The sequence below is a fragment of the Mandrillus leucophaeus genome, unplaced genomic scaffold, assembly GCF_000951045.1.
Source record: "Mandrillus leucophaeus isolate KB7577 unplaced genomic scaffold, Mleu.le_1.0 Scaffold21, whole genome shotgun sequence".
NCBI classification, from domain to species: Eukaryota; Metazoa; Chordata; class Mammalia; order Primates; family Cercopithecidae; genus Mandrillus; species Mandrillus leucophaeus.
Genome location: NW_012102143.1, coordinates 7,324,098 through 7,337,229, shown reverse-complemented (window position 1 = coordinate 7,337,229; position 13,132 = coordinate 7,324,098). Strand labels below are relative to the sequence as shown.

Sequence of the window (13,132 nt, the reverse complement as noted above, 5' to 3'; positions counted from 1 at the left end):
GGCTCCAGTGTCTCCCACACCTCTGGGTACTCCAGCGTCACACACACCTCTGGGTACTCCAGTGTCTCCCACACCTCTGGGTACTCCAGTGGCTCACACACCTCTGGGTACCGGGCGTTTGCCCAAACATGAACCTACTTAAGCAAGGCAGAATGTTCAGGCAGAGTGCCAGCTTTGCTGGGGGACCCACAGGGAAGTCAGTGCCCAGCTAGCAGGAGAGGAAGATAAGATTCCACTGAGCTGTTGACAGCTCAGGGAATCTCAGTGTCAAAAAGCCCATCAATGTCTGGTAATAAAATCTCTTAAGATCATACAAAAGACCCCTAGAGCACAAGCTCACCTGTAAACACAGATGCACATATCGCAAGCGATTAGAAAAGAAGGGCAGATGATACAACTGTCTGCTTAGGAAGGCCAAAAGAATCAACAAAAGAACTACTGGATTAAGAGGCAACAACAGGCCAGGCACGGTGGCTTAGGGCTGTAATCCCAGCACTTTGGGAGGCTGTGGTGGGCGGATCACTTCAGGTCAGGAGTTCAAGACCAGCCTGGCCAACATGGTGAAACCCTGTCTCTATGAAAAATACAAAAAATTAGCTGGGCGTGGTGGCATACACCTGTAATCCCAGCTACTCGGGAGGCTGAGGCAGGAGAATCGATTGAACCCGGGAGGCAGAGGCTGCAGTGAGCCAAGATTGTGCCATTGCACTCCAGCCTGGTGACAGAGTGAGACTCCGTCTCAAAATAAATAAATAAAATAAAATAAATAAAATATAATAAACCAGTGAGCAACCACTGTGACCAACAGACATATCCAAGCACATGCAACGTGTTCTCGGAAGAGGGGAACACCTTCACGAAGCTGAAGTTAGAGGTGCCTAATCTTCCTAAACTAATGAACGCATGTATTTAACACAAATCCAATTAAATTCTGAGACGTTTGTTTATTTTGCAAGAGTGGAATTCTTGAGTCATGAAGTGCTTTTAAAATTCATCCGGAAGAATAAGCAAATAAGATGGCTTAAAACTTTTCTGAAAAGAACAGTGATAGGAAACTAATAGTAAAAATAAAACAGTGGAAGTAAAAAACACCACACACAAAAAAGCCCATAACCCAGACTACAAAAGGCATCACAGAGCAGGAGAGAAGCGTTCAATTAAGAAGTGATCCTGGAATTACTGATGAATTATTCTGACAAAATAGATTCAGAGCCTCACCTTATACCATGAAGTAAAGTAAGACAGAATATAAGAAATTAAGTAAAAAAAAAGTATGATAAAACACAAATCTTCACCTCTCAAATCTCTGGACAGATCACCAAAAAAAAAGATTAGAGGCCTCAAGCACATAACAATTTAACACCCAGGCAAATCAGAAACCAAACCAAACATAATTAGTAGAAACAAACTGAAAAAGAAACACTTATGCAAAAATTGGCAAACTGGCAGATGTCCTTAACATACAGTATGCGCATGCAAATCAGTAAGAATGCAGACTTCAGAAGTAAGAAGAACCCAGGGAAACCAAAGAACAGGCAGGTCAGAGAAGCCCAAAACATTCACACACGACAACAATTACCATTTCATTAATAATCAACTTTTTTGTTTTTCGTTCATCAAAACCAGCATGCCTTTACGACACTGGAGAAGGTGTGGGGTGAAGGGCCATTAAGGGCGCGCAGTAGCCATAATGCCATACCCTTTGTGCCAGCCACTGTGCTTCTGGAAACCCACCCCACAGCGTTCAACCAAAAGACAACAAAGGCTTCTAGCACAAAGCTGGTCACAAATGCATTACTAATTAGTGTGCACAAGTGGAACCTACCATTTAAGCCTCCTTTCTAAGGGAAAAATTCCCACTACTACGTCTTGCCACCCTTCTTTAACTTATACAATTTAGGAAAAGGATGATTTTTCAGAAACAAGCACTGCTCATTCAAAGTAACTTCATACTTCAATGAAAAAATAAGCCTCCAACGCCAGTGGCCTCCAACAGGGCTTCCCTGCATTTGCCTGACACTCTTGTGTTAGACAGGATTGTGAGGTACTATCCTTCAGCAAACCGTAGGCCAGGCCTGCGTGTTCGACTTTTAGCATGACTTCCAATCATAATTTCTGTGGTTTTTAAACACATAAACATTATCTGCCTACATGCTCTACGTCCAACCTGCACGAGGATTAAACGTAGGCTGCCAACGCAAAGGACACAACTACTGAAATGAAGATGGCTAAGTATTTCTGGAAAATGAAAATTTGATCACAACTTTTACATTTCAACACAGATCTCCAGCAAAGAGGGGCTACTCTGCCCTGATGTCATCAGCTCACACACTTGTGCACACAGACATGTGTATGTAACAACCACAAATCTTCATTATTTCCACACGCTATTCATTCCCAGATACAGCAAGTCTGTTTTCCAGCCACAGGAGTTCTTTCCTACTAGACACTGGGATTAAGACAAAAAAGAAAAAAAAACTAATATCCATATTTTCAGCTACATATATAAGTTTTGCAGTACCTTCCACTGAATTTTTGGATCGCCGTTTTGATGTTTTTGTTGTCAATGACTTGGATGCTCTAGTGGAAATCTCAGTCTTAAAGAAAAAAGAATGAAAAGAAATTAATTGATGCATTACACAGCAATATCATAAGCAGGTTTACTTTTCAAGCTCTGCTTGAGGAAGAACAAGTATGAAATCCAGCAATAGTGCCCATATGCTCTAAAACTCAGTATCAGTAAGGACTTAAGACCTGAGAGTGCGAATTACACGTAGGCCAGAAGCCTTTTCACACTATATTTAGAATTCCATCATTTTGTGCAGCCCTAAAAAGGTCAACAATCTGCTCGCCACACTTTGAGAAGCACCGTCTTGTCAGTTGTGCTCATGAGGACTCCACTTCTGTTGCCATATACTTAACTACTTACATGCGCTTGTAAGCAACTCCGAAGGTAAAAATTTATGTGTATTTAAACAGAACACTAACCAAAGGAAACAGCACATCCTATTCCTCCCTCCACTGGCACAGTTCCAGTCTTACCACCTCTCTCCTCTAACGAGCCCCCCAGCCTCTACTCGATGCCTAACTCAGCTCCCCTGCAGCCTCATGAATACTTCCTGAAATGTGAATTGGACTACAAAAGTTGGCTTCAACCTCTCAGTGGCCCCTGCTGCTTGGGATGAGTGTAACCTCCACAAGATGGCCCATGTGGAGACCGTGGCGAGCCCCAGGAAACGCATCGTGGAGTCCTGAACAGGCCAACCAGAGGCTGGAGGGGTCTCTCCCACTGGCCCCATCTGCCTGGTGACTTATGCCTCTTCCAGACTCATCCTGAGTGCCACCTCCCCCTTCTCCCGAAAATGACAACCCTATTACACCACACATCACACTAGTCATATAAAGGCATAAGTAAACCAGGAGTGCCCCACAGAAAATCAGAGAATACATACCCCCATCTATTTTACCAGGAGGTAAAGCATTTAACTCATTACTTTTACAATGAAATCAAATGGACCTATTACAGATAGGCCATGACCATGTGCTCCTTCCATGCCTCAGTGGACCAGGGGAGCACACAGCATTTACTGTTTCAACACAGCTACAAGTTGACATCTCTTAAAATTATTTTTTAAAGTTTACCTCTGTTTCAGCCTTGGAGTCTTTAAAAGTTCCATCTGACAACTTTTTAGACATCTCCCCTGAGCTTGCTGACTATTAAAAAAAAAAAAAGTTCAAACTTTAGAATTATTCCAATCCGTAATATCTAAAAATATGCCAAGATATTTTCTATAACACTGACCAACAGTGAAATCATTCTTCCCACGAGAACACCACATCGCCAATCCAGCTCTGATTGCCACAATTGTTACTGCTGCCTGCACCCCCAAGAGTCTTCCAAGCCAATGGCAGGGAGATCTCTTCCCATAAGGGCAAAGTCGGTGGGCAAGGACTTCAAATATTCCTGCCTCTCAGGAAGCTATACGAACACGAATCCCTGTGCCACACCGAATTTCCTGGAAACATATTGCAGGGAAACCTAGGGATCTGGAAGCGAGGGAGGGAATGAACAATATAAACCTCCAACACCCACAGAGAAACTGCTCCTAGCCGCCTCTGCTGATCACAGGCTAACTTCATTAACAGAATGGGGCAATTCTTTTTAAGCAAAGGCTTCAGACTGTAAGTGAGGAAAGCACTCTCATAACATAAACTACATGAAAACCGTAAACACCATCTCATCTCACGCCTTAAATCACTTCTCTAGAAGACATATCTCAGAGTAGAAGGAGTAGAACACATTATCTTCATTGAGATTTTCCTCCAGGAAGACTGAAAAGCAAAGAAAGCCTGTTCAATATTTCAACAATTCAATGTCCTCATAAGTTAATTATGAAGGTATCAGATTTTATCAGCAGTAATTACCCATGACTGTAGGTTGGGCACTGCGCACGTGCTACCCATAAAAGAGGCAGTTAAGAGAGGGGCCTGGGACCCCTACGTGGCCAGTCTAACCTAGCACCTGTCCTCTCCACTGCACTCTTAATTTTCCGAGTGTTTTCATATCTACTATTTCACTTCTTCTTCGCAAAAGCCCATGAGGTAGCCTAGGATCTCGTCAGCCTCTCAACTAGACAGAAATAAAATGGGGAAGAGGATAAAGAATGACTGCGGCAGAACCGGGGTTAGAACTTGAGTCTCCTGCCTCCCCAAGCATAGATGTGACTAAGGTCCCTGGGAACTGGGGTTCCTTGGGAGGCGCCTCACAGCAGCTCACACCTGCCTGGCGCTTTTTACCAGAGGAAAGGACGCAGCTGCCTCCCAGACCCATGCGGCTCAATGAAGCCCCCAGATTGTCCACAGAAGAGCCTGGCAAACAAAACCACCATGTGAGATCCACCCAAATCTCACGGCAACCAAGTAAGCACCAGCTCTGTGTAGGAAAAAATCACTTCGCCACGGTCTCAGACGCTTTTAAACAAAACCATCATTACACTTGGCTCTGATATGTTCCCAAATATCAGCCTCTAAGAATTTCTTTTTGTTGTTGTTTGAGACAGAATCTCGCTCTGTCACCCAGGCTGGAGTGCAGTGGCATGATGTCGGCTCACTGCAACCTCCGCCTCCTAAGTTCAAACAATTCTCCTGCCTCAGCCTCCTGAGTAGCTGGGACTACAGGCGCACACCACTACACCCAGCTAATTTTTGTAATTTTTTTTTTTTTTTTTAGTAGAGACAGGATTTCATCACCATGTTTGCCAGGAAGGTCTCGATCTCTTGACCTCGTGATCCACCCGCCTCGGCCTCCCAAAGTGCTGGGATTACAGGCATGAGTCATCATGCCCAGCTGAGCCTCTAAGAATTTCTTTGGAATGGTTTCTCTCTACTTAAAAAGCCAGTCATCTCATTAGCAGTTTTAGGGAACATAACGTGGGGACCCCCAATCCGAAGGCCTTGAGAGCTGAGGAAGGTTGGCCTCTTCCTAGGCTGCCTCATGCACAGCAAAATACACCAGAATATACTGGCGCCTCAGAAAAATCAGGTTCATGAAAAATACTTTTTCTTACACCTCTAAAAAGGAGCAAAAGATGGGGAATGTCTCTGTAATTTCTAAGACTCATAAGGAAAGCCAGGTTATGACACATACCATACAGTACATTACTCCAGGATGTGCAGTGGAGGGGGAATGAGTGACATTTTAAATAGTAAAACTCCAAAATGCCCCGTAGAACACTACGTTCAATTACGAACAAAACCACAATCTTGCCCGATAGGCACCCCCTATCCCATTGTGACCCACAGATCTCAAAACGGGCTTGTACTGACCCCCACAGGAAAGCCTGGTTTACAGGATTCCCCTCAGGGTCAGTCCTGTGGCACCCACCCCCCTCCCCTGGGCAAGCACACCCTGAGACACAGTGCCACAAGACAAGATGGCTGTCCCAGGAGGAAGAGGCCATGACACCAACTCAGGCCCTGCCCCTCACTGCCCGGCCAGATCAACTGGGCAGATCTGGATCCCTTCCTGACCTCAGTGTCCTCCTTCCTAGCAGCTGGAGACAAGATGATTTCCAACATCTTCGCAGGATGCTTTACAATTTTACATTCCCCAAAGAATGGGTGTCTGGGAAAACATCCCCAACACATATGGTGGGTCCAGAAGGAATTCACACATTTAGAAAACAGTTTGAAACCAATAGGATTTTCTAGCAAACCCTAAATTTACCTGAAAATTTAATTAAACAAGAATTACAGTAAACTCCGGTCTTATTGTGCTTATCTGCTAATGCCTAAAAGCCCCTGAAAGCAGCCCTAATCTTTAATAACTGAGCAATGTCCATGCTCCTAAAGACATCACATGCACAACTCAGACTGCACATAAACACTGCTTGCAGTGCTAAGGTGGAGGCTGCTCCAAAGCCTTCAGAGCAATACTGAGAGTGACACAAACGACACAAACGACACGCACGGGAGAAGCCACACATCTTAAAACACCTGCGAGACAAGGACAAGAGCAACACGGCAAATCAGCTCAAACTCTGAAAAATGTTGATTTCTCTACAGGCCTGGTGGGGAATCATTAAACTCTAAAAAGAGCAAGCATTTAATAATATTTTCCTGACTTCCCCCTTCAAATTATCTTCTACCACTCCCACATCAAAATTCCATAAAGGGAGACCTCAGAAACCACTATCAATTGATCGATTTCATCCAATGTTTCCTGATCTGAAAAGCCCATCACCCCTCGCCTGGATGCTCAATCCATTCCACCACCAGGTATTTACTGCAAAGCTGCTGTGTGTCAGACACTCTACCACACTGGGTATCCAACAGTGAACATGACTGAAATCTCTGGCTTATGCTCTTAGGGAGCTTATAATCCAGCAGACGTCTCCCTAGACATGAAGTAGGAAATGGTTAAAAACTCACTGAATAATGCCTTAATAAACGATTGGCTGAACAATAAACTTCTATTAAGGGATGAACCAAAAAAACCCAAAACACAACTGACAAGAAATAAGTATCTCTTTGGGTTTCTATTGAGAATCCAAGATTGTCGTAATTTTAAATAGGCATAAAAGAAAACCAGTTTCCTAGTCACATTGTAAGAAAGATAAAAATCATGTTTGAGACCACCACAAACTCTTACTAAGCAAAAGGCGAGGTTTTCAGGAAGACTTTACCTTTTTCTCGGGTTTGTCATGCTCTCTGTTCTTCTCCCTGTCCAGTTCCCGGGAGTGCTCCCCGTTTTTCACTCTCCGTCTGTCCCTGTCCTTCCCTTTGTCTCGGTCGCGCTCTCGGTCCCTGTCTCTCAGTCTCTCCTTCTCTTTTCCCCCCTCACTCTTTCTGTCTGTCTCCTTCTCACGCTCGGAGTCTCTGTCCCGCTCCCTGTTGCCTCTGTCTTTCTGTCGCTCGCTGTCTGGCCTGGCCCGGGCTTTGGGTCTCTCTCTCTCCCCTTCTCTGTGTCTGTTTCCGCCATTCTCCTTGGCCTTCCCCTTGTCCTTGTCCTTTTCTCTTGGCTTGCTGTCTTCTTTCAATTCTTCTTTCTGTTTTCGATCTCTGCTTGTACTTCTCTCTTTTATTTCAGAGTCTCCTCTATCCTACGAAATAAAAATAAAATCATTTATGAACGTTTTTACCTAAACTACAAAAAGACTCACTATTTCATTTTCAAAGATGTGCGACTTGCAATTCACCTCTGTATTTTTGTGAACTCTGGACTCCTCTTCTCGCACATTCTTATTATCCAATTCTTGAGATCTTGAGGTCAGTGAGGCCCGGCTTTTCACTTCTCCCTTCTCTCCAGCTAAAACCCTCCGTACCGCATCATCACTGGAGAGCTTGTCGTCCAAATGGAAGGAAATGAGGTGTTAGGTGAAATGAGATCCGCACACATAACAAATAGAACATCGCCATTCAAAGATAGCTCATGAGACAGATTCTCTGTCTACAATGAAATTCAAAGGATAAAATATTTTTTGAACATGTTATTATCACATACAAAGCACAGCATATCTTGATAACTATTACTTTCAGCACTTTGGTCATTAACAGTAGCATCCACCCAAGCTAAATGAATCCTGGGTCAAGTCTACCCAAGCTGTCAAATGTGAATGTGTGTGTTCAAGGTCAATAAAGCTGACCCATGCCTTAAACTTCTAATGGGATCGTAGAATCCCAGCCATAAGTGCCTTAAGATTTTATCTAACCACCTCACACCCATTAGGATGCTGCTCCTAAAAAAAACACAAAACAACAAGCATTGGCAAGGATAAGGAGAAATTAAAACTCTCATGCACTGTTGATGGAAATGTAAAATGATACAGCCATTATGGAAAACAGTATAACAGTTCCTCAAAAAATTAAGCACAGATTTACCATATGACCCAATAATTCCCCTTCTGGGTATTTATCCAAAAAAATGGAAAACAGGGTCTTGAAGAGATATTTGTATATCCATGTTCATAGCAGCATTATTTATAACAGCTAAAACGTGGGAGCAAACTGTACCATTGACAGTTGAGTGGATAAACAAAATATGGTATATCCATCACAATGGAGTATTATTCAGCCCTAAAAAGGGATGAAATTCTTTTTTTTTTTTTGAGACGGAGTCTCACTCTGTCGCCCAGGCTGGAGTGCAGTGGCCGGATCTCAGCTCACTGCAAGCTCCGCCTCCCGGGTTTACGCCATTCTCCTGCCTCAGCCTCCCGAGTAGCTGGGACTACAGGCACCTGCCACCTCACCCAGCTAGTTTTTTGTATTTTTTAATAGAGACGAGGTTTCACCGTGTTAGCCAGGATGGTCTCAATCTCCTGACCTCGTGATCCGCCCGTCTCAGCTTCCCAAAGTGCTGGGATTACAGGCTTGAGCCACCGTGCCGGGCCAAAAGGGATGAAATTCTGATACATGCCACAACATGGATAAATCTTGAGAATATTATATTAAGTGAAATAAGCCAGTCAAAAAAGGACTCTCTATGACTCCACTTATCCGAGGTCCCTAGAGTAGTCAGATTCATAGAGACAGAAAGTAGAATGAAGGATGCCAGGGGCGGGGGACAGGAGAGGAGGAAGTTAGTGTTTCATGGGGACAGAGTCTGTTTTGCAAGAAGAGTCCTGGAGATGGAAGGTGGTGATGGCTGCACATGACTGAATTTACTAGCACTGAAGTGTACACTTCAACATGGTTAAGATGGCAAATTTTATGTTATAGGGATTTTAACACAATAATAAAATTATGGGGGGAAAAAACTGATCTAATTCAAGCCCCGTCAAATGCAAAAATTCCTTCTCCAGCATCCCTGACAGCCACCCAGAGTGTAGGACACCTCCAGTCAGGAGTCCCACTCACTCAACGCACTCATTCCACAAGCACACGCTGAGTGACTGCCACATGCCAGGCTCCATTTAGGCCGAAGACACACCATGTACTGGGGACACAGACAAACACAACAATTAAACAACAGGCTATAGGAAGCCTACAGGGGCACCTAAGTCGGCCTGGGAGGGAGGAGAGGCCCAGGCTCAAGGAAGCGCTCACAGACGCCACATTGCTGCTGGGTGAGGCTGGAGGAGGAAGGCAGTTCAGGCACCAAGAAGCCAACAGGCACCAGGGCAAGAGGCTGACGGGAGACAGCGGGCCAGGGCTGAATGCAAGGGTGCATGGTGACTGGAGTGGAGGGCTCAGGTGTGGGAAATGAGAGAAGGATCTGAAGGGAAAGAAGTAGCAGCAGGTCTCTAGGTGGCTCACAAGCTGTGCCATGGAGCTGGCTCGGCCCCAAGGCTACTGGAAGCCGGAGAAGATTCAGCAGAGGAGATAGGAGCCAGATGTGCTTTTTAAAAAGACGAGCAACCTAAAGGACCCGGGAAGGGGAGCTGGGGAGTCTAGGCACAGAGGCCAGTGTACTGGCAAAATCTGCTTCCAAGTCTCTAAGTTTGTATGCTGGACCTGCACCGGGGGGGCCTCCTGCGAGTCAGTCTGACACCACTATGCACCTCCACGACCCACTGCTGTTGAGGGGGCTGAAACCTACCTGTTCCCATTTGGGTCACATTTAAGGTTAGCCCCCAGCCAGCCACCCACTAGGTATGTGAAAAACTGTATTAATCATACTCTCAATACAAGTCCAACCTGCTCCTCCATGGGGGACCACTCGGCCTTCAAAAGAAGGAAGACCCTGGGGAAAGACCTTCTCCAACGTTTGGGCAAACATGGCCCAGGCTGGACCTAACCAGAGAAGCCTGAGGCCTGACACCCAAGTTTCTAGCCCACAATGAAAAGCTCAGGAAGAAAAAAATCTACTCCCTGTACAACTGAAACAGCAACCGAGAGAGAGAGAAAGGGTTGAAGAGAGAGAGAGGAAGGGCAACAGACAAGCAGATACCAGAGGCTGCAGATGCAGGAAGAGAACAGAGACTCCCGTAAGACCCAGGGAAGAAGAAAAGCGCTCCTGCAGCCACTGCAGCCCCGGCTGGAAGCAGCCACCTGTCCTCAAAGGAGCCCCAGAAAGGAGAAAGCCAGAGGGCATGGAAGCCTGGGCCTCCAGCCTCCAGCCACCAGCCGGGCACAGAGTACCTGCGGGGTTCCCGATTTTATGTTGAAAGCTTGCAGAACTTGCATATAAGATACCCTTATTTGTCTCATCATTCAGTTTTAAATTACTCCTCCTGTATCTCTGGGGCTCCAGAAGGGGTGGGATCAGATTCAAAGCACAGTGTTTGACAGACGCCACTGAAACGCCTTCCCTAAACCGCCCGCACATGTGAGTCCCTCACCCCCGACTACCTTTTACTCAAGTACTAAGTAAGTTCAAAATGCCAGGACAGCAGTAGTACCTTGTTGAGACAGCATTTTCCAATTATCTGGAGCAGCTCATTTGTTCTTTCAGGCTCATGCCCGGCCACGATTCGGGCTGGTTTGGCTGACAGTGGCTCTCCCGACACCATTACAACCACGTCTATGGCCTTTTGTAGGAAGCTAATTTTTGCATCTTTATCCTGAAACATTTCCATTGAAAATATAAATATTACAATACTTTGAAGAGTATGCATTATCTTCAGTATGTTCTACAGGCATAGGATGGTTTCTGTTTACATACGAAGCTATTTTTAGATGTATAACAAATCTAGAAATACTGACCTTTTACTGACAAAACAAAAACAATTCATTAAAGCCTTTAATTTAGTTGATAGGCTAGCGTTAATCTTTGAAATACTAATCCCATTTTTCAGTGAATAAAACGAGCATGAGATCCAGTTACCACAATGAGAAAATGAAATGAGGAAGGGTATATATCAATTCATGAATTCACTGACCTTATATTCCAACCACACGCAGCACAGAAATGACACACGCCACACGAGCCGGCCTACAAAAAATCCCATCCGTTAGGGCGAGGGGTCAACAGGAGAAGCCCGACTCAAACCCACCTTCACATTATCAGACTTCATCTCGGCGTCTGTGTAGAGGCCCTTCATGAAACCAGTCATTCTAATCACCTTCAAGAGAGAAAGAAAGGCCACCACGTCACTGCACAGACAGCCACCTCATCAGCCTCATCCACTCACCTCCACACTTGGGAGATGTCAGAATTGACTAGCAGCCCAGACTTGAATCATCCACTTACTCAAGAAATGTTTGATGTCTACTACACGTGTTGTGCAGGGCAGAAGCCAGCCAGATCCTCTCAGAACTTAGTCTGGCTGTGTGGACAGATGGGTGAAGATGACACCATGCAGGTACTAAGGAAGCACTCAGGCTTGGTACGTAATCCACAATCTGGGAGGGGCAGGGGTGGCAGGGAACCCTTCCTGGAGGAATCATACCTAGATGGGGACCAGGCTTACAGAAGAGTTGGGCAAGGGGGCATTTCAGATGCACATGCCAGACATAAGGAAGTCCACACACTGGGCGTGGTGGCTCATGTCTGTAATCCCAGCACTTTGGGAGCCCAAGGTGGACAGATTACTAGGTCAGGAGATTGAGACCATCCTGGCCAACATGGTGAAACACCGTCTCCACTAAAAATACAAAAATTAGTTGGGTATGGTGGCACATGCCTATAGTCCCAACTACATGGGAGGCTGAGGCAGGAGAATCACTTGAAGCCGGCAAGCGGAGATTGCATTGAGCCGCTGCACTCCAGCCTGGCAACAGAGCCAGACTCTGTCTCAAAAAAAAGAAGAAAAAAAAAGAAAGAAAGTCCACACAAGGTCCAGGACCCACAGAGTTCTGTGCAAGGGAAATGTACGACGGCAGGAGCCTGAGGCCAGAGAGACACTCGGGGCCTGATACAGAGGCCCTGTGAAGCCACTCAGGGACGTGAACCGAGCCGAAGGACCACGAGGAGGACCTGGAACAGCCTTTTACAAGAGTCCTTCAGGTGCAATGGAGGGAACAGATTCCAAAAAGAAAAGGAACTTTAGTTGGGCACAGTGGCTTATACCTGTAATCCCAGCACTTTGGAAGGCCGAGGCGGGCGGATCACTTGAGGTCAGGAGTTCGAGACCAGCCTGGCCAACATGGTGAAACCCCCGTCTCTACTAAAAATACAAAAATTAGGCAGACATGGTGGCGGATGCCTGTAATCCCAGCTACTCAGAAGACTGAGGCAACAGAATTGCTTGAACCCGGGAGGCGGAGGTTGGAGTAAGCCAGAATCGCACCACAGGACTCCAGCCTGGGCGACAGAGTGAGACTTTCTCAAAAAAAAAAAAAAAGAAAGAAAAGGAATTTCTCAGCCTAGTTTTCTAAGACTAGAAGTTCTGCAAGGGTCTTTCTCCTCACCACGTGTCACTACTCACTTCTTAGGATGGTGGCAGGCTCCACACCCCATAGCTTTGGTTCTCTCCCCAGTCACCCCTTCCCTCAGGTAACCTGTACCTCTTAATTAGCCCTAAAACCAGCTTTTAGGACAATGATTTTTTCTGTTCCTCTCAACCCCCACACCCAGCCAGGGTCCTGGGTTCTCTCAAACTGAAATTTTTTGAAATGTAGTAGGTTACTGTAAAATCAATAAAATTTGTAGCAACAAGCATTTTGAACAGCCGGGACCCTTACCAGCAGGCTGCATGGTATGTGGTAAGGACAGGTATGCCCACAGCCGTGTGTCCTAGGTCAGCTAATAAAG

The 13,132-nt window shown here is 45.6% G+C and overlaps 1 protein-coding gene across 1 annotated transcript in view; it reads right to left on the bottom strand.

The window, feature by feature from the left end:
- TRAF3IP1 (TNF receptor-associated factor 3 interacting protein 1) overlaps positions 1-11,505 on the bottom strand; it is a 93,495-nt gene extending 81,990 nt beyond the window's left edge. Inside the window, exons 1-6 of the mRNA XM_011980338.1 lie at positions 11,433-11,505; positions 10,839-11,000; positions 7,698-7,841; positions 7,185-7,601; positions 3,643-3,714; positions 2,522-2,597 (exon numbers count right to left, since the gene is read on the bottom strand). Of these exons, the coding sequence (XP_011835728.1) occupies positions 2,522-2,597; positions 3,643-3,714; positions 7,185-7,601; positions 7,698-7,841; positions 10,839-11,000; positions 11,433-11,492 (931 nt within the window). The 5' untranslated portion in view covers positions 11,493-11,505. The remainder of the gene's footprint in view (positions 1-2,521; positions 2,598-3,642; positions 3,715-7,184; positions 7,602-7,697; positions 7,842-10,838; positions 11,001-11,432) is intronic.
- Between the last annotated feature and the right edge of the window lie 1,627 nt (positions 11,506-13,132).